Source organism: Dendrobates tinctorius, unplaced genomic scaffold (genome assembly GCF_039654945.1).
Source record: "Dendrobates tinctorius isolate UK_male_01 unplaced genomic scaffold, ASM3965494v1 ptg000158l, whole genome shotgun sequence".
NCBI classification, from domain to species: Eukaryota; Metazoa; Chordata; class Amphibia; order Anura; family Dendrobatidae; genus Dendrobates; species Dendrobates tinctorius.
In genome coordinates, this window is record NW_027361825.1 from 26,413,709 (window position 1) to 26,440,999 (window position 27,291).

The 27,291-nt window shown below is 43.3% G+C and overlaps 1 protein-coding gene across 1 annotated transcript in view; it reads right to left on the reverse strand.

Annotated features, from left to right (window-relative positions):
* AXL (AXL receptor tyrosine kinase) overlaps positions 1 to 27,291 on the reverse strand; it is a 117,682-nt gene that overhangs the window by 56,779 nt on the left and 33,612 nt on the right. The window contains exons 6-8 of the mRNA XM_073549159.1: positions 8,287 to 8,491; positions 3,414 to 3,514; positions 2,610 to 2,792 (exon numbers count right to left, since the gene is read on the reverse strand). Coding sequence (XP_073405260.1) covers positions 2,610 to 2,792; positions 3,414 to 3,514; positions 8,287 to 8,491 — 489 coding nt within the window. The remainder of the gene's footprint in view (positions 1 to 2,609; positions 2,793 to 3,413; positions 3,515 to 8,286; positions 8,492 to 27,291) is intronic.

A 27,291-nucleotide genomic window follows, 5' to 3' on the forward strand; every position in this document is an offset into this window, starting at 1 on the left:
ATATGCTTGGTCCTTATCAGATAGGTCAAGATGTCTATCCACAGCATGCTTATATAGTAGAAAAAAAAAACTATTTGTTGGCATCTGCCAATGTGCTTGGCCATGGTCCACAATAATCAAAAAATGTCTATCTATGGAGATGCCAGTCTCTTGCCCAACATCTCATGTCTTGTAAAAATTAACAGGACAGGTTGGAATTTTCTGTTGCTTTGATGCTTTCTCTTGCATAAACTACAGCTCCACAAAGACCAAAAAAATAGACGTTAGCTCTAAGCACCAAACAATAACATCAGTGGGATAGTAAGATGTGCTAGAGCTAGAAGTAAAAAGTAGCGTCGGTGCTCCATAAATAGAAATGGACAAAGTATAATAATAAAAGAGAAGACCTTAAGGTACTCACCAAGCATAAAATACTTTATTTCCAAAACTAGTGTATGTCACTGGAGAGAGTTACATGGTGTGGCACTGGATTACAGCTGTTTCGCGTTCACTTACGCTTCATCTGATCCTTTGATGAAGTCAGATGAAGCATAAGTAATTGCGAAACAGTTGTTACCAAGTCCTACACCACGTAACTCTCCCTTGTAATATACAGTTCTTTACGCAGCTTGGTGAGTGCCATTAAGTTCTTCTGCTTTATTATAGATTATTAATAATTTTATTATTACATTTTCACAAAGTTTAACTTCTACATAGTTAAGGAGAAACTTTTGGCTGACCTGAAGCAGCATTTTGTAAAGCAGTAGCCCACGTGGACCACAACTGCCCACGTAAAATATAATCTGCATCGTCAGACACTGAGCGGCTTGAATCTTAAATTAATTAGCCTTGAAAACTCGCACAAACAATCGCTGGAGTTAGAAGAAATATGTTACTGTCTGCACCTAGACATCTGAGCTCATCTGGAAAAAGGTCAAAATTCTTTCGACACATCTGACATACGCAAGCTATAATTACAGAACTTGTACAAATCCAACTGAGGTGTAACATTTATGACACAATTTCTTCTTAATTTCAGATTACAAAATCAGTGTTCTTTTTGGAAAAAGTAACCATCAGAAGCCGCCTGAACTCACGACCTTGCTGTGTAGCATCTGAACTATGTTGCAAGTTTCAGACAAAGCTTTTTCTATTCTTGATAACAAAAAAATAAAAATAAAAGTAGCCGTCAAAATACACAGTGAGGAACTTTCAGTCGTTGGTGGAATGTCAAGGAAATTCATTTTGTAACGATCAGATCTTTGAGAACCAATTATTCTGAACACAAAGTTCTTGGAGGAGACGTCCAACTCCTTATTTTTCAGTTATTAACTATTTTTATTTCTTTCAGAAATTTCCATAAATAGGACTTCGTACAGTGATGTCATTGTGGATGATGTGAAAGGCAAGTGGGTCTCAAATTGCACTAAGTCAAGGTATCGAGAGAAGGTGCAAAGATAGCTATGGTACCCAAACCACGTTGCCAGAGGTGCATGCTCCCTAAGTGTTCCTGATCCAGTAGGGTAGATCCGCATTTAGGGTTCTGTCATGGGACGTAGGTGGCATGTCCCAATTTCAACCGTATCTGTATCGAATATAATGGAGCAGGGAGCCATTAGCTGTTTGCTCCACCATTCACCTGCGCCATGTAAGACTCAGTGCAGGAGGTGCAATGGCAGCACTACATCATGACTGTTACACCAGGTCACACACATCACTGAATACAGATCTGCTCCCCACATCGTAGGAACAAGATTAAGGTTTTTATTTGCCAGTTGAGTGAAGTTGGAGGGTAAGATATTAGAAAGGAAAGGGGAATTGTGGCATCATGATGTGTGAGGGGGCAATGGCATGACGTGTGGGCATTCTATTGTGAAAGTGAACTGGAGGCTGGATAATGTGTAAAGAGCACTGAGGAAGCATCATGCCGTGTGAGGTGCATTGGAAGCATAATGTGTGTGGTGCACAGGTGGCTTAATACTATTTGGGTGGCACCATTAGGGGCATCATTGTTTAGGGGTAGTGTGGGGCCATCATTTTCCTTGAGCTTCTGTGGGGGCATCATGCCGTGGGGTCATCCAGCATGGAGGGGCAGTTTGGGAGCATCATTCTTTGGAAGCACTATCCTGTGTGGGGTCACTGTGAATGCTACATAATGTGCATGGGGGAAATCATTTTGAAAGGGCATCATACTATGTGGCGAGGCACAGCAGGGCATCAAATTATGAAGAGAGTCACTGTTGGGGCATCATGTATTTGGATTACTCTGTAGAATGCGTGCGAGGGGCACTATGGAGGCCTCATCATGTTTTGGGTTTTCAGTGTGGGGGTATGATACTGTGTGAAGGGCATTGGAGGGGCGTTATATTGCATGAGGGGCATAAAATAAAATGGGGTGTCTAGTTGTGTAGGAATAGTGAGAAGCTTTGCAATGGCTACTATTTGTGTGCATACCAATAAGCGACTGTTCAGGGTTATGGATGTGGTAAGTGGCTCTCTCTCATAGAATACTGAGAGTTGGAAGTGACATAGTTGCACCAAGTTTAACACACTACTCATTAAATCATTAAACAACATCCCCAAGAGATAGATCTAAATACACAATGGAGTCATCTAGACAGGTCTCTTACCCTTGACTTGCAGCAAGGAAGGCGTGGAGGCCAGCTCATCTACAAGGGAGTTCAGAGGTAGACCGTCTTGTAGCCATATCACAAATACAGGCCCAGGAGGACCATGAGCATCACAGCTGATGTTAAAAGGCACATTGGCATAGACAGGTGTGTCCTGTGGTTCATCAGTGAAGATTGGCAGACCTGGGCATAACAAAATATAAAAATATGTTAGTATTTTAGGGCCATATTAACATGGAGGAATTCAGGGCTTTACCATATCTAATAAATGGAACTTTTTGCAATTATAAAAATCTAATACACCTAAAAAGAGAATATTCCTCAGCATAAGCTATGTCATATGTCTCTCCATGTTGGGGTGACTCATTCTGGCCAGAATTGTAATAGCATGAGTAATACAAATATTTAAGTATGAAATGGTACAAGGATGAATGCTCAATGCAGATCTGAGGGAAGGACATGTGAAGAATGCGGATAAAACTTTGAACCTATACAAAAATCCAGGTCTAGCTGCCTGGAAACATTTTTAATTTTTTAATACTTCTCAAAGAATTGAAATATGCATTAGATCAAAATTGTGGGGACTAAATATAGTTCCTGTGTAATACTTTATTTCACCTGCGGGTGAGCTGTAAGAAAATTAAATACTGACAATCTAGTTAATCTAGACAGGCAAGTTAAACGTTGGTTTTTTTTTTTTACAAGAAAAACAACTATAGTTTTTGTTCTATCCTCAGTAGATAGAAACAATCAAAGATAAAAAAAAATTCTTTATTTTGCATGAATAGATAAGCCACATCTCACCTTCCAATTGCAGGAACGCTGATTCAGATAAGATTTTCTCATTTTCGCCCTCAACTGCACATTGATACCAGCCGGAGTCTGACAGCTGCAATGAATGAATCCTAGGAAGTGATGGAGAATGTAAATCACTTTAGCTTCAGGAATATCACATTAATTTTATTAACTGTAGGATGGAGCCGGGAATAAATAATGGAAATTTATTTTAAAGAGTTCTAAACTCATTTTAGACCTTTTAACGGTCAAAACATTAAATAGCAAACGTCGTTTACATTTTTATGTGCCATAAATTAATAGGACATGTGAAAATAAGCAACTTTGGAATATATCTTATTAGATAAATTTGCTTCTTTCTCCCTGCTGTAGGAGATGGCAGTTGGTGCTCATAAAGTTCTATGGAGAAATGTAACTGTCGTTTTAAGAGAATTTGGCTAGAAAAAAAATACGGTACTTTAAAAATGCAATTATTCACAAAACAAAGCCTAATAAATCACAGTGTGAAACAAAAGATAAACTGGTAGGCCATGCCTTCTCTGTGATAATCGCAACCCACTGTTTTCTGTATTTTTCAAAACTGACAAATGCTGAGAAAAGTCCCAAACTTTGGCATAATTTATTACTTTTATGGCTAAATTTATGCCAAAAACTAGGGTAAACTGATCAAAAAGTTAAATATTCCCTTACTATAAACAGGACCTATGACTTGCCATAAATATGTAATTTAGACCTGATGTAAATGCCGCTGTTCTCCTGAATCCAGCAATGTTTTTCTTTTGTTCCTGTGTCTCTTCATTCCTGAGATATGGCCCCCTCTTTTGTGTATACAAATCTAGTCTTGTTATCCAAGTGGGTGTGGTCACAAACAGAAACACCCATAGAGAACAGTTAAGAATCATTCCCACTTGGCAAAAATTACTTGATTTATATACAGGAGAGAGAGGGCCATAGCTCAGGAATGGTGAGCTCTGGAAGAAGAGAAAAACATCGCCGGATTCAGGAGAACAGCGGCAATTACACCAGATAAAAAAAAACTACATATTCATGTATGTGACAAATTGTATATATTCTGTGTGTCAGGTCAGAGGAGAGCAAATGGAGAAGAACAAAAATCATCCATCAGTCATATCTGCGTGTTCATGAGTAATCTGGGTGCACCGGAAAGGATAAAATAGAACAATAGACATCATAGCTAGTAGTTTTACTTTTCCTTCCACTTTCTGCTGTGACCTTTTGCCCTACGCGTAGATTTTTATGAAATGAATGTCCGTTCTACAGCTGACTCATACCATTCATGTTAGCATTGATGAAATTCTTCGCAGCTGGACATGTTCAAAGCCTGCATTCCTTCCACGAGGTCTGCATTTCTCCATTATATACAGCACAAGATAGAACAGATATTTGTAGTGTTACGTAGCCCAGATGGGGTTCATGATAATTTAACAATTGCTTCTCTGGACTAGGTTGCATCTATTATCTATCTATTTTTCTATTATCTATCTCCATCTATCTCTCTATCTATATATCTATCTATTATCTATGTATCATCTATCTCTATCTAGCTATCAATCATCTATGAATTATCGATCTATCGATCTATCTAGTATCTATCTATCATATTTCTATCTATCTATTAGCTATTTATTATCTATTATCTATCTACAGTGGGTATGGAAAGTATTCAGACCCCTTTACATTTTTAACTCTTTGCTTCATTGCAGCCATTTGGTAAATTCAAAAAAGTTCATTTTTTTCTCATTAATGTACACTCTGCACCCCATCTTGACTGAAAAAAACAGAAATGTAGAAATTTTTGCAAATTTATTAAAAAGGAAAACTGAAATATCACATGGTCATAAGTATTCAGACCCTTTGCTCAGTATTGAGTAGAAGCACCCTTTTGAGCTAGTACAGCCATGAGTCTTCTTGGGAATGATGCAACAAGTTTTTCACGCCTAGATTTGGGGATCCTCTGCCATTCTTCCTTGCAGATCCTCTCCAATTTCGTCAGGTTGGATGGTGAACATTGGTGGACAGCCATTTTCAGATCTCTCCAGAGATGCTCAATTGGGTTTAGGACAGGGCTCTGGCTGGGTCAGTCAAGAATGGTCACAGAGTTGTTCTGAGGCCACTCCTTTGTTATTTTAGCTGTGTGCTTACAGTCATTGTCTTATTGGAAGGTGAAGCTTCAGCCAAGTCTGAGGTCCAGAGCATTCTGGAAGAGGTTTTCATCCAAGATATCTCTGTACTTGGCCGCATTCATGTTTCCTTCAATTGCAACCAGTCATCCTGTCCCTGCAGCTGAAAGACACCTCCATAGCATGATGCTGCCACCACCATGTTTCACTGTTGGGATTGTATTGGGCAGGTGATGAGCACCACCGGGTTTTCTCCACACATACCACTTAGAATTATCACCCAAAAGTTCTATCTTCATCTTACCAGACTAGAGAATCTTATTTATCTTAGTCTGGGAGTCCTTCATGTATTTTTTAGCAAACTCTATGCGGCTTTCCTATGTCTTGCACTGAGGAGAGGCTTCCTTCGGGCAACTCGGCCATAAAGGTCCGACTGTTGGAGGGCTGCAGTTTTAGTTGACTTTGTGGAACTTTCTCCAATCTCCTTACTGCATCTGTGGAGCTCAGCCACAGTGATCTTGGGGTTCTTCTTTACCTCTCTCACCAAGGCTCTTCTCCCATGATTTCTTAGTTTGGCTGGATGGCCCGGTCTAGGAAGACTTCTGGTGGTCTCAAACTTCTTCCATTTAAGGATTATGGAGGCCACTGTGCTCTTAGGAACCATGAGTGTTACAGAAATTCTTTTGTAACCTTGGCCAGGTCTTTGTCTTGCCACAGTTGTCTCTGAGCTTCTTGGCCATTTCCTCTGACCTCATGAATCTCATCTGGTCTGATATGCACTGTGAGCTGTGAGGTCTTATATAGACAGGTGTGTGCCTTTACAAATCAAGTCCTACTAGCTTAATTATACACAGCTGGACTCTGATGAAGGAGTAGAACCATCTCAAGGAGGATTACATGGCAATGGACAACATGTGACTTAAATATGAGTGTCTGAGGAAAGGGTCTGAATACTTGTGACCATGTGATATTTCAGTTTAATAAATTTTCAAAAATTTTGACATTTCAGTTTTTTTCAGTCTAGATGGGTTGCAGAGTGTACATTAAAGGGAACCTGTCACCTTGTTTTTCAGCTATAAGCTGCGGCCACTGCGTTTCGGGGCTTATCTATGGCATTCTAGAATGCTGCAGATAAGCCCCCGATCTAACCTGAAAGAAAAGAAAAACAAGTTTTATTATACTCACTCGGGGCGGTCCGGTCATATGGGTGTCGCAGGTCCGGGTCCGGCGCCTCCCATCTTCATGCGTTGTCGTCATCTTCCTTGCTTCATGTCGTGGCTCCTGGGCAGGCGTACTGATCTGCCCTGTTGAGGGCAGAGCCAAGTACTGCAGTGCGCAGGTGCCAGGAAAGGTCAGAGAGACCCAGCTTGTTTTTCTTATCTTTCAGGTTAGATCGGGGGGAGGGGCTTATCTATAACATTCTAGAATGCTGTAGATAAGCCCCAAAAGGCAGTGGCCACACCTTATAGCTGAAAAACGAGGTGACAGGTTCCCTTTAATGAGAAAAAAAAATGAACTTTTTTGAATTTACCAAATGACTGCAATGAAACAAAGAGTGAAAAATTTAAAGGCGTCTGAATACTTTCATACCCACTGTATCTATCTACAGTATCTATCTATCTAAAAAATAAAGGCTGCACTATTCCATACAAAGTTGGGTGCAAAGCCTCTAAAGCTATTGCCAAAAAACCTCTTAGATTTAAAACTCCCCAAAAAATGCTTAAAGCTTGAGAAAAGCTCTGCCATTTTCAGCTGATATGTCTTCACATGGGGTTATTAAAATCCATTTTTTCAACATTTGATTTTGGGAGTGATGCTCCCTTTTGGGGAGTTCTCTATACAAAAAGAAAAGAGAAGTTCACAGTATGAACTGAAAAGACAATAAAGTTGAATAACTTTGCACTTTACTTTCTGGAGTGATGCTTCCAATTTTTTCATATACTATATTTGGGAGGTTTGTAGTTGCCTGGAAGGTTTGGCACCAATATGGTTTTTTCTCTATACAGCTAACCCTGATCTTAACCATAACCATAGCTCTCAAAACTTGTAAATTAAATACTGAAGCTGTCTATAATTCCAATGGTAGGTATACCGCCTGGCCCCCAGGGATGACCATGATACACATTGGATTAATGTCATCTGCACCTGCCATTATCGACAGGTTTTACAGACTCTAATGTATGTGAGGAGCTGGCAGATCAATCGTCAGGAGAGATGTCAATAGGGCATATCCAATTTCGGACCGCTGCTCTATTTTCCCAGAGATAAGTCATACGCTGAGATGTTTACTGGTGGCTTTCTCAGCATTTACAGGAGCACTTGGCTGAACAATTGCTCTTGTGTTTGTGAGAGATGGCCGAAATGACCGTCAATGAAATCAATGGATGAAACTTCTTTGGATGATAGCCATCTAATATGTATGGACGGTTTAAGGCTAGGTAATACAAACTAGCAAAGCATGGGACCAGAATCTTAAAAGGCAACCACATACAGGTATGCTACAGCAAGCTTATTATTAAAGTCGGAATAGGCAGTTAATCTGGACTTGAGTTTGGGTCTTTCTAGGATTCTACCAGAGTTCAGTAATTGGAAGAAAAATAGAACCACCAAGTGTTGTTTGTGAGTGGTACTGTAGGTGAATGGCGCTTGTACGTCATTTGCGCTGTTTTTGAGCGGTACATGTGCTGCCTGCACTTTTTTTAGATGATGAATGTGGACTGATATTCATGCTTTCAACAAACCTAAGTTCACTGATGACCAATGAGGTATCATCATCTTGTGGTATCTGGATCTGATCGATATCCGTGTATGACAAAGATTCTTCATCTCTCAACCATTCCACATCTGGTATCTCTGCATCACCGCTCACAGTCAGGGCGCACCGTAGAACAATGTCCTTGCCCAGGGAGGAGGTGATGTTGAATGGGTCCACGGTGAAATCAAAGCCTAGGAGAACAAGCAAACATAGGGTTAGATAGGTTAGATGTACGCTTTACTATACTAACCCAATATTTCCCAAATGTCAACGTGATGTGTCATAAACATATATTTCACATAGAAATACACAGAGTTTTCCACCAAAGGGCGGACATATCATTGATGCACCCTGTGCGGCCGCACAGGTGGTGAAGAGGTAAGGAGGTCCACTACTATCTCCAAAGTAGGTATAAATGTTCATTATGATGAGCTATTGTTCTGCAAAAGAGCAACTCAATGTTTTTGCACAGAGGCCTCGTCTGTCTGTGTCCGCCAATGTTTTCACCCATTATTATTTTTACTTAGTGTGTTTAAATGGCACATGCTCGCCTATCAACCCCCCTCTGATTCTACATAATGCTCACAAAGTCCACCACTGGTTATCTCTCCTTATTTTCTGGATTTGTTGGAGTACTAACCCATATGTCAACCAATAAATGTGATCACCCAACTCTTCCACTGATTTGAGATATCAGAGAGAGAAGGATTGGGCAGATGGATACAGAGGCTGGATAGAAATCTGTATGAAATGGTTTAGTGAATCCTGCATTGAGCAGGGAGTTGGACATGATGACCCTGGAGGTCCGTTCCAACTCTAACATTCTAGGATTATGTGATTCTATGATATCAACATGCCTGATTGGTTTAAGAACCCAGAGGGGTTGAAGATTTCCAGTAGCAGATACAGCTGACTGAGACGGGGATTTCTAGCTGCAGGTACAGCAGACTCGGGAGTCAACTCAAACATCAGATGATTGGCCGGTCCTCAACTAATATGTGCTCCTCTCTTAAAGTTCAGACTATATGCATACTCATCTGAGACAATTCTGCATGTCAGGAGGATGTGTAACCAGTCCCATTGTATAGTTTTCACGGTAAAAAAAAAAAAAACGAGCCGTGTGTGTAGTCTGATCCTGCCATTACGGAGCTTCATACATAATTCACTTTTTGAAAACAGTCTCTCGCTCTGTAGGACCACCTTTTTGTTGTAATGAGAAAAGTGCATTATTTATTGTGCTTGCTTATATAGCACCAAAGCATAACGCATTGTTATCACTGTCCCCAATGGGGCTCACAATCTAAATTCAAGGATTTCTTTTAAGTGTGAGAAGAAACCCACCCAAACATGGAGAGAACATATAAGCTCATTACAGATTTTGTCCATGGTGAGATTTTAACCAAGGACCCCAGTGCTGCAAAGCAACGTTGCCCTTGTGTTGGTAACTTATGGATATGCAAATTTCCTCTTCAGAGAGGAAGAGGACTTGACCTCTATTGGAAATATCAGTCCTAAAAGTCACATAACCAAAATCAGATTTCTTGCTTAGCACTGAGGAGGGGCAGCATCCTGAAACACGTGTCTAAAAATGGAGATTCTTGTTTTGACATTTTTCCTAGGTCATGTGGCAGTTCTCGTTAAAGGGTTGATATTACCTTTTAGGATTGCTACTTCCAATAACTGGCACTAGAGATCAAGTCCTCTTCCTGTCTGAACAAGCAATTTTCATATTTAATTCCCCAGAGAAGAATTGCACGGCCTATAAGTCTCCTTACCCCATCACTTTTCTCAAGGAGAGACGTTGCTCCTTAGCTTATGCATATTTTAGTCCTGTAGAGATTCAGCCAAACTCCTGCTGAAACCACTCAAATGTGGGTGGGTTTTGTTCAAAGCCTGTCTTTTATTTATCCTGCAATGCCTCAAATTTTGCAAGCATTTTTTCTGAAAATTCGGGACAGTTTCCAAGTATGGATTACTCGGAACTAAGCCAACCTTACTGAAGATTGCTTTATATAAATACAACTTCAGTAAAGTTTTTTTGGGGTGGCGCCTAAAGTTAACTAGAGGTGTAATATATTGATTGAGATAATGTTGTTAACGAGCGCTTTCATCTGGCTCAGAAATGCCTAATTTACAGTTTGCGCTCCAACACTTGGCCAAAACCACAAAATTGAAAGAAAAATCTTGCTTCATAGACATTATCTATAAAGATGTCATTGTCCTCGGGTAACTCCGTAATGAAAGGCTGAGCTTTTGACCGATAATTCTCTTTGGTGAAATCTTTCTTTTCCTTTTGAATGATGAATGAACTTCCTCATGCGGTAGCTGTGTGCGCCCTGCCAAAGGCCGACTGACTCACTCATCAAACACTGCCCTGGCATTATCCGCGACTTTCCATACAATGCTCAGTATTAATGGCTAATGGTGATCCTGACCAGAAGGGACACAGATATCGAATTGTATTAGACAATGTAACTTATTATTTATTAAATACACAATCATATTATAATATTGTGACTATAGAAGATTCCAGTTATGACTATATCTATGACCGGCATTACGTGATTGTTATCAGCGAGATCATTGTCAGGACGTTATCATTGCCATTATAGAGATGGCTGGAGGTCATATTGTAAGAAGTGTGTCTTATAGATTTCAGAGAAGTCTAGTGACAGTGCGCTGGAGATGAGACAGCTTCTGTGTAAGATTAATGGTGCAAGGGGCTTTCATGTGCAGAGCTTACTGAGCTTAAGCAAACATTGAAGACAAGCCAGCTATTATACTGACCACACACAAACCGCATGTACATCACTATCAGTCATGTAAAGGGAAGAATATGTTTTCCCTATACATCAGATGAACATCAACCACATCTTCCGACACCTGCAAATTGGTCCTATGGGTGTCTTAACTCTCCTAGTTGTCTGAGAAAAGAAAGGTTGGGCATGTTGGATTTAAACATGCCTGATCTTCCTTTTTATTTGTCCTGCTCTGAGAAAAGGTTAATTGCATATTTTATTACCCACTGGAGCACTGCATGGCCAATAAGTCTCCATAACCCAACTTGGACATTTCCTTAATAAGACTCTTTACCCCATTAGAAAGGAGGATGTGTTTGCCCCCTCTTCTTTCCAGGTCTCTCACCCAGTCATTAGACATTTTGCTTTGCACTGATGAGGAGCAAGAACCCTGAAACAGTTGTCTGCAAAAGGTTTAGATCGACATCTTAAGTCATGTGGCAAGGTTTTTTTTAAAGGGAATCTGTCAATAGGATCAATCCTCCTAAGCTGTCAATATAGGCATGCAGGTCATTGAAAATAATAGGTTGATATCTGAGATTTAATGCCTTGTTCCTGAGAAATCCAAGTTTTTATTAATATGTAAACTAGCAGTTAAGATCTATGGGATGGACAAAGATCTTCCTGAGAATCTGCCTCCAGGGCTTATTTGTAAATGAAAGGTGGAGTTACCAGTGCGAGACATGTAATAGCAAACAGTCTGCTTTCCTGATCCTCATGTGTAACTCCCGCTTTCATTTACAAATAAGCCCTGGAGGCAGATTATCAGGGAGCTCTATGTCCAACCCATAGATCTTAACAGCTCATTTTCATATTAATAAAAATGTGGATTTTTTTTAGGAATAAAACTTCAGATCGTATATATCAAGGTATTATTTTCTTCAACGTCCTGTGTCCATCAGGCTCATATAAATGGTATAGGATGGTTTATTGTTATGACAGATTCCCTTTAAAGGGTCGATATTGAATTTTGGGATTGCTACTTCTAGTAGGTGGGACAAGAAAACCTGTTCTTTTCCTCTCTGAAGAGGCTATTTGTATATTTTATTTCCCAATGAGTATGGCATGGCTTCAATGTTTCCTTATGCCAGCTTGGTGGTCTTTTTAAAGGGTTTGTCTGGTGAAAAGAATTTATCGCCTATCCAGTAGAAAATGCCAATCGTTGCAGGTCACAGCCTTGAGATACCCTGTGATCTACTAATTTTCAGGGGATCGTGAAAACTCACAAAATTTTTTCCCAGTTCACAACAATAATGCATACACCTCAAGGTAACTGTAGTCACTAAGCCAACAAAAAGATTGGGTAAAGATGAAGGTTTTTAGACTTTGGAAGTAAAACTAAAAGGTTTGTATTCCCTGACAGCCAGCAGAGATCTTGATAACTAGAAAGGAAAGGATACTAGAAAGTTGGCTAGCTTCTGGTTGTATAATGGATCTGCTTTATTTAGCCTCCCTTGTAATGAAGATTTTACATTTGATCCTTGTTTGCTTTCCAAGGCACAAGTGGAAAATTCTTTTGTAGCGTCCAAAACATTCCAAGGAAGTGACCTCCAGCCCTTCTAAACGTTGTCCGCCTCAGTTCTCCATGGTTCACATGCTGGATCTGAAGCAAGCTGTCATTAAATGTCTTGTAGGGAAAGTGCATCAGAAAATGGCCTACAGTTTAAATCATGCTTTTACGTGTATTTTTTATGTGTGCGCTGTGATATATCTCAAGTGTGTGTATGTATGTATGTGTGTGTGTGTGTGTGTGTGTGTGTGTGTGTGTGTGTGTGTGTATGTCCGTGATTGGCATCCGCACCGTCGCAGCTACAGCCACAAAATTTGGCACAGTCACACGTCTGGACCCCCAAGAGTGTCCTAGGCTATGTTGTGAGGCAAAATTTTAACCCCGCACGTTCCAATTCACCATACAATTTTGCCCCCATCTACATAATGGGGAAAAAGTGTGTGTGTGTGTATCAAGCCCCGCCCCTCATTATGATGTCATAATGGTTGCCATGGCGACGCTGATGTCATCATAGATTGCAAGCCCCACCGCTCACTATGATGTCATAATGGTTGATTATAGGATGGAGGATGTGTGATGGGTATATGGGCACTGGACTATGGGATGGAGGAAATGTATGACGGGTATATGGGCACGGGACTATGGGATGGAGGATATGTGTGATGGGTATATTGGCACGGGACTATGGGATGGAGAATATGTGTGATGGGTATATGGGCACTGGACTATGGGATGGAGGATATGTATGACGGGTATATGGGCATGGGACTATGGGATGGAGAATATGTATGATGGGTATATGGGCATGGGACTATGGGATGGAGAATATGTATGATGGGTATATGGGCATGGGACTATGAGATGGAGGATGTGTGATGGGTAGAGTTGAGCGAAACGGGTCGAAAAATTTCAAAAGTCGCCGACTTTTGGCAAAGTCGGGTTTCATGAAACGAAACCCGACCCTAGGATGAGGTCGGCCACGAGGTCGGCGACTTACGCGCCAAAGTCGCGTTTCAAAAGTTTGTTTTGCGCTCTTTTTCAGCCAATCAGGATCCACGGACACTGTGGGCAACGTGATGACATAGGCAGGGGTCACCACCATCTTTCAGAAGGGCATGCAAGTGATTGGCTTGCTTTGGTGGGCGTCACAGGGGGTATAAAAGGGCGTGCACGCCGACCGCCATCTTACTTCTGCCGATCTCAGTATAGGGAGAGGTTGCTGCTGATTCTGTAGGGAGAGCGTTAGGCAGGGAAGAAGACAAAAAAACTGCTTCTGCTGCTAGGGATTTGGCCTGCACAACACACCAGTCACTGTGTGTGCAGTGCAAGGGGAGGCTATATAGTGGTGTATCAGTGGTGTTGGTTGTTGGGCTGCCTTCTAAGGCTTCCTGACATTCCTGCATTGCTGTTTACCCACTGCTCCGCAAACTGCTTTTTTAAAAGCAATCCCAATTTTTTTTTTTTTTGTCCTGCTGAGAAGAAAAAAAAACTGCTTCTGCTGCTAGCAATTTGGCCTGCACAACACACCAGTCACTGTGTGTGCAGTGCAAGGGGAGGCTATATTGTGGTGTATCAGTGGTGTTGGTTGTTGGGCTGCCTTTTAAGGCTTCCTGACAGGCTGGCATTGCTGTTTACCAACTGCTCTGCAAACTACTTTTTTAAAAGCAATCCAATCTCCCTTATCCTCTAGTCACTTTTGTCACAGCTGTGCCATCGAGCCTGTCACATAGCGCTCAGATATTCATTGGGCCTCACACAATCCAAAAGTGTCCAGTGTCCAAAAGTGTGTGCAGAGATTCAAAATCTCCCTTATCCTCTAGTCACTTTTGTCACAGCTGTGCCATCGAGCCTGTCACATAGCGCTCAGATATTCATTGGGCCTCACACAATCCAAAAGTGTCCAGTGTCCAAAAGTGTGTGCAGAGATTCAAAATCTCCCTTATCCTCTAGTCACTTTTGTCACAGCTGTGCCATCGAGCCTGTCACATAGCGCTCAGATATTCATTGGGCCTCACACAATCCAAAAGTGTCCAGTGTCCAAAAGTGTGTGCAGAGATTCAAGATCTCCCTTATCCTCTAGTCACTTTTGTCACAGCTGTGCCATCGAGCCTGTCACATAGCGCTCAGATATTCATTGGGCCTCACACAATCCAAAAGTGTCCAGTGTCCAAAAGTGTGTGCAGAGATTCAAAATCTCCCTTATCCTCTAGTCACTTTTGTCACAGCTGTGCCATCGAGCCTGTCACATAGCGCTCAGATATTCATTGGGCCTCACACAATCCAAAAGTGTCCAGTGTCCAAAAGTGTGTGCAGAGATTCAAAATCTCCCTTATCCTCTAGTCACTTTTGTCACAGCTGTGCCATCGAGCCTGTCACATAGCGCTCAGATATTCATGGGCCTCACACAATCCAAAAGTGTCCAGAGATTCAAAATCTCCCTTATCCTCTAGTCACTTTTGTCACAGCTGTGCCATCGAGCCTGTCACATAGCGCTCAGATATTCATTGGGCCTCACACAATCCAAAAGTGTCCAGTGTCCAAAAGTGTGTGCAAAGATTCAAAATCTCCCTTATCCTCTAGTCACTTTTGTCACAGCTGTGCCATCAAGCCTGTCACATAGCGCTCAGATATTCATTGGGCCTCACACAATCCAAAAGTGTCCAGTGTCCACAAGTGTCTGCAGAAATTCAAAATCTCCCCTGTCCTATAGACACCTTGTACCTTGTTTTACATTACTATATAGTTTGTTGGATTTTGTCTACATTTCTACCAAAAATGAGGAAGGCTGGTGGAAGAGGCCGTGGAATTGGGCGGGGGTTGGCAGCTGGTAATGATGGTGTTGGTGGTGGATCTGATGGTAGTGGCAAGAGCAAAATAGGACCGAATGTGTTGAGCCTGCGTCATTGTCTGGCTACATAAGGCCTCGAACGCTTAGTTTTCTAGGAGTTGGCAAACCGCTTTTAAAGCCAGGGCATCAGGAAAAAGTTTTGTCTTACATTGCTGACTCAGCCTCCAGCTCTATCGCCTCCTCTTCTTCAGTTGTAAAAAGTAAAAGCACTGAGTCGTCATTGGAGGCTCATGTTCATGAACCACACCTTTCCTTGTGTCCTTCACCCCAACCAAGATTGAAGGATGACGCAGGCCATACTACTGATTACTCCATGGAGCTGTTTTCACATACCATGCCTGGATTATCAAGTGAAATGGTGAATTACCCAGGCCAAGATGAATCTGACATGGAGTGCACTGATGCACAGCCGCTGATGGATGATTCTGCTGGTACATTCACTCAGAGCACTACATTGTCCTCGCAGTGTACAGAGCCAGATTCTGACCCTGATGAGACTAAGGTGCCCCTTCCCGCACACTATACCACCATACACGGTGACACAGAGGAAGGTGCACATGACATAGAAGAGGAGGTGATGGATGACCCAGTTATTGACCCAGATTGGCATCCATTGGGGGAAGAGGGTGCTGCTTCCAATAGCTCAGATGAGGAGCATCCACAGCAGACATCGACATCGCAACAGCTGTTATCTGGCAGGCCCGGAGCACTCCAAAGACAGGTTCCAAACATCAAAAGAGTTGCTGGACAGCTTGTCCAGAGGGTCAAAAGATCACAGCGTGCTAGGCCGCAAAATGTCTGCCAAAGTAGGAAGAGTGCAGTGTGGCACTTTTTTGAACAAAATCCTCATGATCAGGCCAAGGTTATCTGTAAGAAGTGCGCAAAGACCTTTAGCCGAGGGAAAAATCTGAAAAATTTGAATACCAGTTGCATGCTTAGACATTTAACCAGCATGCACTTGCAAGCGTGGACACAACACCAAACCTCAAGTGCCACATGTGCAACTGATCACAACGAAGGTAGTCAGCAACGCTACATTGTTTCCCCCACTGTAAGCCCACCGGTTAGCACAGCAGCAAATGTTGAGGTGTCGTTGCAAGGCCACAGCAGTCAGGGAATCCCACTGTTATATCAACGAAAGACTGATTCTAGGCCATCAGAAAGAACACCAACTCCATCACCATCATCAACCCTCTCTCAGTCTGCCCTGTCCACCGCTACTTCCACCATATGCAGCTCTCAAGTCCAGCTCACCCTCCCAGACACTATGAGTAGGTCAAGAAAGTACTCAGTCTCTCATCCGCGTACACTGGGTTTGAACGCCCACATTGCCAAACTAATCTCGTTTGAGATGATGCCCTTTCGGTTGGTGGAAAGCACAGCTTTCCGCGAACTCATGGCCTATGCAGTACCACGCTATGACCTACCCAGTCGCCACTTCTCTCGCAAAGCCATCCCAGCCCTCCACCATCATGTGAAAGACCGCATTGTCCATGCACTCAAGCAGTCAGTGAGCGGAAACGTGCACCTCACAACTGATGCATGGTCCAGTCGGCATGGCCAGGGCCGTTACGTGTCCATCACTGCGCACTGGGTTAATGTGGTGAATGCAGGGTCCACAGGGGACAGCGGTGGTGGGACAGTGCTGCCTAGCCCACGGTATAGGAAACAGTTGGCTGTAGGCGTTCGACCCTCCTCCTCCTCCTCCAGAAGCGAAAGCTCGTCCACAGAGCGCAGTCGTACGAGCACTCCATCTGCAGCTGCCACTGTTGCACACGATGTGTCCCCCTATCGAGCAGCTAGTGGAAAGCGTCAGCAGGCTGTGTTGCAGATGATGTGTTTGGGCAACAGACACACCGCCGAGGTGCTGGCCGAGTACTTGAAGCGACAAACTGAGTCATGGCTGGGCAGTGTACATCTTGAGGCAGGCAAGGTAGTTAGTGATAACGGCCGTAATTTTGTGGCAGCCATAGCCCTTTCAAAACTCAGCCACATACCTTGCTTGGCTCACACCTTGAACCTGGTGATACAGTGCTTCCTCAAAAATTATCCGGAGTTAACAGCCCTGCTCCAGAAGGTGCGAAGACTGTGCGCGCACATCCGCCGGTCGCCTGTACACTCCGTTCGTATGCAGAAGCTGCAGCGATTGCTCCACCTTCCCAACCACCGCCTCATTATCGACATTGCAACAAGGTGGAACTCCACCCAGCACATGGTGGAGTGGCTGTGCGAGCAGAGGCAGGCCATAATGCATTTGTGGGAGGATACACGGCCAGGCACTTTGAGAGCAGACATGGAGTTGACAGGTGTGCAGTGGTCGAAGCTGAAAGACCTCTGTAAAGTCATTCAGTGTTTTGAGGAATGCACACGGCTGGTAAGCGCAGACGACGCCATCCTAAGCATGAGCATCCCACTTATGCGTCTGCTCATGCAAACTTTGACGCACCTTAAGGAGCAGGCGTCTGCAGCCAATGTTGATGAGGAGGAAGAGGAGGAGGGAATCCTTGATGACATTCAGCCATTGTCTGCTCAGGGACCTCTCCTGGACGAGGTGGAGGAAGATGAGGAGGAGGAGGAGGATGATGGGGATGATTACTTAGGGGAGGAGGATGCATCTCGTGGGGCAAGTGAAAATGTTGGCGTGGCAAGGTCTGGTACAGGGTTTGTGCGTGACTGGAGGGATGTGGATTTGCCAGAAAGTGCTCCTCCAACCAGCACTCGCAGTGCATCATTGACACCGGGAACATTGGCCCACATGTCAGATTATGCCTTGCAGATCCTAAAAAGGGACCCACGCATTGCCAAAATGATGAACGATGACGACTACTGGTTGGCCAGCATCCTGGATCCACGCTATAAAGGCAAATGACAAAACATCATGCCACAGGAGAACCTTGACCTAATATTGGCTAATAAACAAGCAACTCTGGTAAATCGGTTGCTTGAGGCATTCCCAGCACACAGCAGCGGTGATGGTTCTCACACGAGCCGTACGGGCCGGGGGCAGCTTGGCAGAGGTGTTCGTGGTGCACACAGCAGAAGTGGCGTTGGAGACAGGGGTTTCATGACAATGTTGTGGACTGATTTTTCAAATACCGCTCACACAACTGGTAATACTGCATCGATGGAAAGTGACAGGAGACAGCAGTTGTCAACTATGGTTACAAACTACTTTTCCTCCCATATCGATGTTCTCCCACACAGGTCATTCCCCTTTGACTATTGGGCCGCTAAACTGGACACCTGGCCTGAATTGGCCCAATATGCCTTACAGGAGCTCGCTTGCCCAGCTGCAAGTGTGCTATCGGAAAGAGTCTTCAGTGCAGCTGGATCAATCCTGACAGAAAAAAGGACCCGTCTGTCAACCCAAAATGTGGATGATCTAACTTTCATTAAAATGAACCATGCATGGGTTTCCAAGGATTTTGTCCCACCTTCCCCTGATGACACATAGGGTGACAGAAAAATGGCTTGCTTTGGTCCACCTCTTCCTGGGACTTGACCTATTTCGCCTTTTGCATCAGCTGAATGTCCAACATCAACATATGCCACTTTCTAAAACTCCCTAACTGTGCTGCCTCCCCCCCCATGGCCGGGGTCACCACCTAGCGCACGACACCGTGCGAGTGCCGTTGCCCTGGACAGGTGGGTAGGCCGACTCTTGGGCGCGGGCACTGGCACAGGGTCCCTCATAGTGCAATCAAGTGTCTCTGACCGTGGTGGTGCACACCCGCCGTCAGACACACCGCCGTACTATGAGGGGCCCAGTGCCAGTACCGACGCCCACGAGTGGGCCCCCCTTGCTTGGGCAGGGCCCCAGCATTTGCAATCTTTACCTCTCCCTGCTCCTCCGCTGTGTAGTCTGGGCCGTCAAATCCATACTGTGCCTGACACCATCTGAGCCTGCCTCCTGATGTATAGACATATCTTTTTAATGTGTACGCTATCCATACATGTTATCCGGGGATACGGTACCCTTTCTCACCTTTGTGCAATCACTTGCAAGCCATACTGGGCCTAACACCGTCTGAGCCTGCCTCCTGATGTATAGACATATCTTTTGAATGTGTACGCTATCCTTACATGTTATCCGGGGATACGGTACCCTTTCTAACCTTTGTGCAATCACGTGCAATCCATACTGGGCCTAACACCGTCTGAGCCTGCCTCCTGAGACATATATTTTGAATGTGTACGCTATCCATACATGTTATCTGGGGAAACGGTACCCTTTCTAACCTTTGTGCAATCACGTGCAATCCATACTGGGCCTAACACCGTCTGAGCCTGCCTCCTGAGACATATATTTTGAATGTGTACGCTATCCATACATGTTATCCGGGGATACGGTACCCTTTCTAACCTTTGTGCAATCACGTGCAATCCATACTGGGCCTAACACCGTCTGAGCCTGCCTCCTGAGACATATATTTTGAATGTGTACGCTATCCATACATGTTATCCGGGGAAACGGTACCCTTTCTAACCTTTGTGCAATCACGTGCAATCCATACTGGGCCTAACACCGTCTGAGCCTGCCTCCTGAGACATATATTTTGAATGTGTACGCTATCCATACATGTTATCCGGGGATACGGTACCCTTTCTAACCTTTGTGCAATCACGTGCAATCCATACTGGGCCTAACACCGTCTGAGCCTGCCTCCTGAGACATATATTTTGAATGTGTACGCTATCCATACATGTTATCCTGGGATACGGTACCCTTTCTAACCTTTGTGCAATGACGTGCAATCCATACTGGGCCTAACACTGTCTGAGCCTGCCTCCTGAGACATATACTTTGAATGTGTACGCTATCCATACATGTTATCCGGGGATACGGTACCCTTTCTAACCTTTGTGCAATCACGTGCAATCCATACTGGGCCTAACACCGTCTGAGCCTGCCTCCTGAGACATATATTTTGAATGTGTACACTATCCATACATGTTATCCGGGGATACGGTACCCTTTCTCACCTTTGTGCAATCACGTGTAATCCATACTGGGCGTGAGAACGGCTGGCGAGCTGTTAAGCAAGCTACAGCACCTGTGGTTTGCACACGTAAGTTTTTCATTTTTTCAGGAATGATGGTTAGGCCTAATTCCGGAACTGCGGTTGACCTGCACTTACTGGGAAATCATTGTTCCCGGGTAATAATTGTAATCAGTGATCCCCATCACTAACGTTGTTCAGCGGGTTATCTGCACCTGTAAGCGACAAACGCTGGCCTTTTCAGTGTAGCGCACATGCAGCCACGGACATGTAAGGGCATGACACACCAGTTATTGGCCAATCTCATGTGCCAGAGCCTCACGTGTCCCTCTAGTAAGCCGGACTCGGACCGCGGGGCATGACGGAGTCTCGTTCGTTAACGGAATTAAGCTTGCAATGTGTGCATCTGTTCTGTAGCTGGCATGGTTGAGGTTTCCCAGGTGGAGTCGAATTTAACCGTAGGCTCCACTCCTGGTGGTGCCCTTCTGGACATTCCTTTAAGGTTCAGCTTTGCAACCATACTGCCCACGTAAAACAAACACTTTGCCTTCATGAACGCTGTTTGGAGGGTCATGACTCGTGGGAATAACGCCGCCCAATCAGTTAACCTGCTAGAGAGATCCTTCGTTGCTCCCAAGCATGACATCACACTCCCTAGGAAGAATGTAATGCCACTGTGGCGACCGTACTCCTGGGGGCGACACAAGTGCACTGATGCCCAGCCACTACTCGATGAATCTGCTGGTACATTGACCCAGACCACTACATTACCCTCGCACGCTACCCGGCCTGAATCTGACCCTGATGAAACTCAGGTTACCCTTCCCATATACAGTTCCATCTTACACGGTGACAAAGAGGAAGCTGCAGATGAAAGTGCAGGTTCGGCCCACCCGCCATCAGACACACCACCATACTATCAGGGGCCCTGTGCCAGTGCCGTCGCCAACGAGTGGGCCCCCCCTGCTTGCCCAGGATCACAGCACTTGCAAAGTTGAAATACTGTGCAGTGAGATGGAAGATGGGGACGACGAGGAGTCTAGACTAGTACAGGGATTCCCTAGCGAGGAGACTTATTTGATTGTTTTCAATGTTGGGACAGCAATTTTTGGGGAGCACTATACTCTGGAGAATGATAGATGGGGCCCACCATACACTGGAACATTCCAAAGGTGGACATCAGACACTGGAGCAGCATTTACAGGGCCCATTATACACTAGAGCATTAGAAATGGGGCCCATTATGTTTGGAGCATTATTTGGGCCCATAAGACAGTGGAGCTTCATCCATGGGGACCAACATATACTGTAGCATTATGTGGAGCTCATCATATACTGTTTCAAACATTATATGGGACCAATGATTCTGTATGGAGAAATAGATGGGCCTCGTCATGAGATGTAAAAAGTGAAGTATTTTTCATTGTACTATACCGCTATTTCTCTGCCGTATCGGAGCATGATGAGTTGTGGCATGTGTTAAAGGGGCGCTCTTTCGCCCAGGGCACATGAAAACCTGCAGCCAGCCCTCCCCCCCACAACTTTAGCCAAATAACCCCCATTTTTCAGTGCGTAACTTGTATTATGAAGTTAATTAAGGTTGACAAGCTTAAGTAAGAAGAATTGATGCTTTTGGCATTCAAATGGGCACTGTAGGTGTGTTTCCTGTCCTCCTCTCACTGCCGACTTTTATTCCCCATTGACTTACATTGGGTTTCGTGTTTCGGGACGACCCCGACTTTTCCCTATAATCGGACGATCTTGCTCGACCCGACTTTTGGAAAAGTCGGGTTTCACGAAACGAAACGCGACCCTAAAAAACCAAAAGTCGCTCAACTCTAGTGATGGGTATATGGGCACTCGACTATGGGATGGCGAATATGTATGATGGGTATATGGGCATGAGACTATGGGATGGAGAATATGTATGATGATGGGATGGAGGATGTGTGATGAGTATATGGGCACTGGACTATGGGATGGAGGATATGTATGATGGGTATATGGGCACGGGACTATGGGATGGCGAATATGTATGATGGGTATATGGGCATGGGACTATGGGATGGAGGATATGTATGATGGGTATATGGGCATGGGACTATGAGATGAAGGATGTCTGATGGGTATATGGGCACTCGACTATGGGATGGCGAATATGTATGATGGGTATATGGGCATGGGACTATGAGATGGAGGATGTGAGATGGGTATATGGGCATGGGACTATGGGATGGAGGATGTGTGATGAGTATATGGGCATGGGACTATGGGATGGAGGATGTGTGATGGGTATATGGGCACTCGACTATGGGATGGAGGATATGTATGATGGGTATATGGGCACGGGACTATGGGATGGCGAATATGTATGATGGGTATATGGGCATGGGACTATGGGATGGAGGATATGTATGATGGGTATATGGGCATGGGACTATGAGATGAAGGATGTCTGATGGGTATATGGGCACTCGACTATGGGATGGCGAATATGTATGATGGGTATATGGGCATGGGACTATGAGATGAAGGATGTGTGATGGGTATATGGGCATGGGACTATGGGATGGAGGATGTGTGATGAGTATATGGGCATGGGACTATGGGATGGAGGATGTGTGATGGGTATATGGGCACTCGACTATGGGATGGAGGATATGTATGATGGGTATATGGGCACGGGCCTATGGGATCGTGAATATGTATGATGGGTATATGGGCACGGGACTATGGGATGGAGGATAATTATAATTTGCTATAACTAACCACAGTTAGTTAATATGCCCGGGCAGCACCGGGCTCTTCAGCTAGTTATATATATATATAAGAGAAAAAAAATCCTGCGGTTTTCATACTATCCACTGAGCCTCTTAAACTCCTTTTTCCTGTTCTTCTTATGGATATTAGCAACAATTTACTGATTCAGACCATCATTATCAGCATATAAAAAAAATCAGAGTATGCTATAATGTGGGGAAAGGTAATTGAGAAGGGAGGAGGTGAGCTGTGACATCACCTATTGTGAATGGTGGATCCTGTGTTATGTAATATTAATATATAGAGAGGTGTGAGGAGGAGGTGAGCTGTGATATCACATTGTGAATCGTGGATCCTGTACTATCTACTGTATATACAGGTGATATCAGTCATTGTACAGAAGGGGGAGGAGGTGAGCTGTGACATCACCTGTTGTATATGGTGGCTCCTTTGTTATCTACGCTATAGAGGTGTTCTCACTCGTAATCCTGTCTATGATGATAATGAGACTGTTGAAAAGTTATCTGTAAAGAACAGCAAGCATACATTTGTGCTCAATAGTTTACATTCCCCTTTAGAATTTTTTCTTTCTTGGCCATTTGTCAGAGAACATGAATGATAACACCAAAACTTTTTCTGCACTCATGGTTAGTGGTTGGGTGAAACCATTTATTGTCAAACTACTGTGTTTTCTCTTTTCAAATCATAACAACAACTCAAAATATCCAAATGACCCTGACCAAAAGTTTACATACCCTGGTGATTTTGGCCTGATAACATGCACAGAAGTTGACACAAATGGGTTTGAATGGCTACCAAAGGTATCATCCTTACCTGTGACCTGAGTGAGGTTCTGGGATCCAGACAGACTGTTGCATCTTTCATCCAGCCACTGGCATTTCTGGATTGTGAATCATGGGGAAAGCAAAAGAATTGTCAATGGATCTATGGGAAAAGGTATTTGAACTGTATAAAACAGGAAAGTGATACAAAAAGATATCCAAGGAATTGATAATGCCAGTCAGCAGCGTTCAAACTGTGATTAACAAATGGAAAATCAGGGGCTCTGTAAAAACAAAACCACAGTCAGGTAGACCAACAATAATTTCGTCCACACCTGCCAGGAAAATTGTTTGGGATGCAAAGAAAAACTCACAAATAACATCAGCCGAAATATTGGACTCCCTGAAAACTAGCGGTGTGGCTGTTTCAAGATGCACAATAAGGAGGCACTTGAGGAAAAATGGGCTGCATGGTCAAGTCTTCAAAATAAAGCCATTACTGCTCAAATGCCACAAAGTATCTTGGCTACAATATGCAAAACGGCACAGAGACAAGCCTCAAAACTTCTGGAACAAGGTAATTTGGAATGATGAGACCAAAATTGAACTTTTTGCCTACAAACGTTACATTTGGAGAGAGGTCAACAAGGCTTATGATGAAAGGAACACCATTCCTCCTGTAAAGCCTGGCGGTGGATCGCTGATGTTTTGGGGATGTGTGAGCTACAAAGGCACAGGAAACTTGGTCAAAGTTGAAGAAAAGAATAATGCAGCATGTTATCAGCAAATACTGGAGGCAAATTTGCAATTATCAGCCCGGAAGCTGTGCATGGGACATACTTGGATGTTCCAACATGACAACGATCCAAAACACAAGGCCAAGTCGACCTGCCACTGGCTAGAGCAGAACAAAGTGAAGGTTCTGGAGTGGCCATCTCAGTCTCCTGACCTCAATATCATTGAGCCACTCTGGGGAGATCTCAAGTGCGCAGTTCATACTAGACAGCCCAGGAATTTACAGGAACTGGAGGCTTTTTGCCAAGAAGAGTGGGCAGCTTTACCATCTGAGAAAATAAAAGACCTCATCCACAACAACCACAAAAGACTTCAAGCTGTCATTGATGTTAGAGGGGGCAATACACGGTATTAAGAAATGGGGTATGTAAATTTTTGATCGGAGTCATTTGGATGTTTTGTGCTGTCATAGTGATTTAAAAAGAGAAAACACAGTAGTCTGACAATAAATGGCTTCACTCAACCACCAACCATGAGTGGAGAAAAAGTAGGTGTTATCATTCATATTCTCTGGAAAAAGGCCAAGATAGCAAAAATTGTGCCGGGGTATGTAAACTTATGAGCACAACTGTAAGTATTGTATTAGGACTATTGGCCAGTGTAAATATTGAAAGATATGTAATATTATTATAGATAGTGATATGGTAAATTTAAAAAAAGTTGGTAAATTTAAAAAAGTTAAAACAATTCAGAATATTCTTTTAACATGAAAACCTGATTTAATGAATGAATCATTTTCTGATGACACATTCTCTTTAAAGAGTGACAATAACAAGTGTCACAGCTGCATTGCCATTATCCCCTGCTTGTGGCCATACTGCAGTAATGTGTTCACAAAGATTCAAATCATGGTCTAGGTCTGACTTTATGTGCCTATCGGTAAGATATTACTGTAAAGTCTGATTTCGCTAGCAATGACTGATATAAGTAAGGAGGTTAGGTTACTCCTAAAATAACAAAGTCACCTGCATTATTTTCTTATGTACATATTCACCTGGTACAGTGTGACGGGGTCCAGTTACATAAGTCATCTGAGACAAACTTTTCCCTCCTAGATTGACACCCTGTACCACTTTCTATCCTAAGGTAGTTGCTTCCTATGAGATATATTTCCGGTGAGTTTGCCTGGATGAAGGGCATACAGTTATTAACTACATTTTTGTTGGCAATTTAGGGAAACTTTTGTCCCATCCTCGGTCCCAACCCCAAATCAACTACTTTTTAACCCAAATTGTTTCCGATAAATTAGGATAATCCCAGCAAAGTTGGAGCAGCTGTCATGTACGGAGAAGAACTGTCATAAGAACCAGCCTCTAAAATCTGAGTATACCCACACTCTATGATCATTAATTTCTTATACACCGGTAATACAGTTGACGCTCCATGTTTCTGGGAACATTTTAGTCACAAGCAACCTACATGGAGGCCTACAAAGCCAAGGTCACCTGTGAGAGCTACACCCCTAAAAAATCCATCTGCGTTGGATTTTTTTGACTGTGGCACATGTAGCCATGTAGTGTAGCCCCAACGTATGTTATATATTTCTGTCTTCGGAATTCTGTATCAGAAAAATGGAGCTCTGATTGTGAAATTAATCAGCACAGCATGTTGGAACAAAAACACCATGCTAAAATTTAGACAACATGTATTTCTATGGAATAATTCTTATCTTAGAGATTGTGCAATATTATTTTTTCAAGCCCCAAGTTTTACATCAAGACAGAACATTTTTAATTAGTCGAAACTACCAGGGAATCAACAGTCTTATGATATTACATAAGCAGGAGTATGATGTCACTTATGTCAGTAAAACATCAACCTGTCAATAATTATTTCACCAATGTAGACCATGACAATTTATAATTTACAAATAACAGATTTCAGACTTTAAGAACATGATGTTCACAAATAAGATGACACATCAGTTTTTGAGCAGTAAATATGGACATAATCTCACAAATGACTGTAACTGGAATGAGAAGTTACTCTTGGGCAATTTTGACTAACTTTTCAACTTGATAGAGGATCTGCTCTTATCTCTGAAAATCATAATATGTTGAGGACTACCTAAAAAACAAATACTTAGCCTGAATGCTTGACCTGGACCAATGGATAGGTAAAAGAGTGGATTTTCTAAGCCTAAAATCGACCTCCCATATTGTGCTGGTAGACATTTAAACCTTTTCCAACTCAGGTTAGGAGGTCTTGTTTGACCCTTTTCCTTTCCAGAAGGACATTTTTGTTCGTTCTCTTTTCCAGAAGGACATATTTGCCCCTTCTCCTTTTTGTCCCTCTTCTTTTCCAGGAGGACTTATTTGCGCATTCTATTTTCCAGGAATACTTGTTTGCCCCTTCTCTTTTCAGGAAGACTTGTTTGCCCTCTCTCCTTTCTAGGAGAACTTGTTTTCCCCTCCTAATTTCCAGGAGGACTTGCTTGCCTCTTCTCTTTTCCAGGAAGCCTTGATTGCCCCTTTTTCTCCAAAAAGATGTGTTTGCCC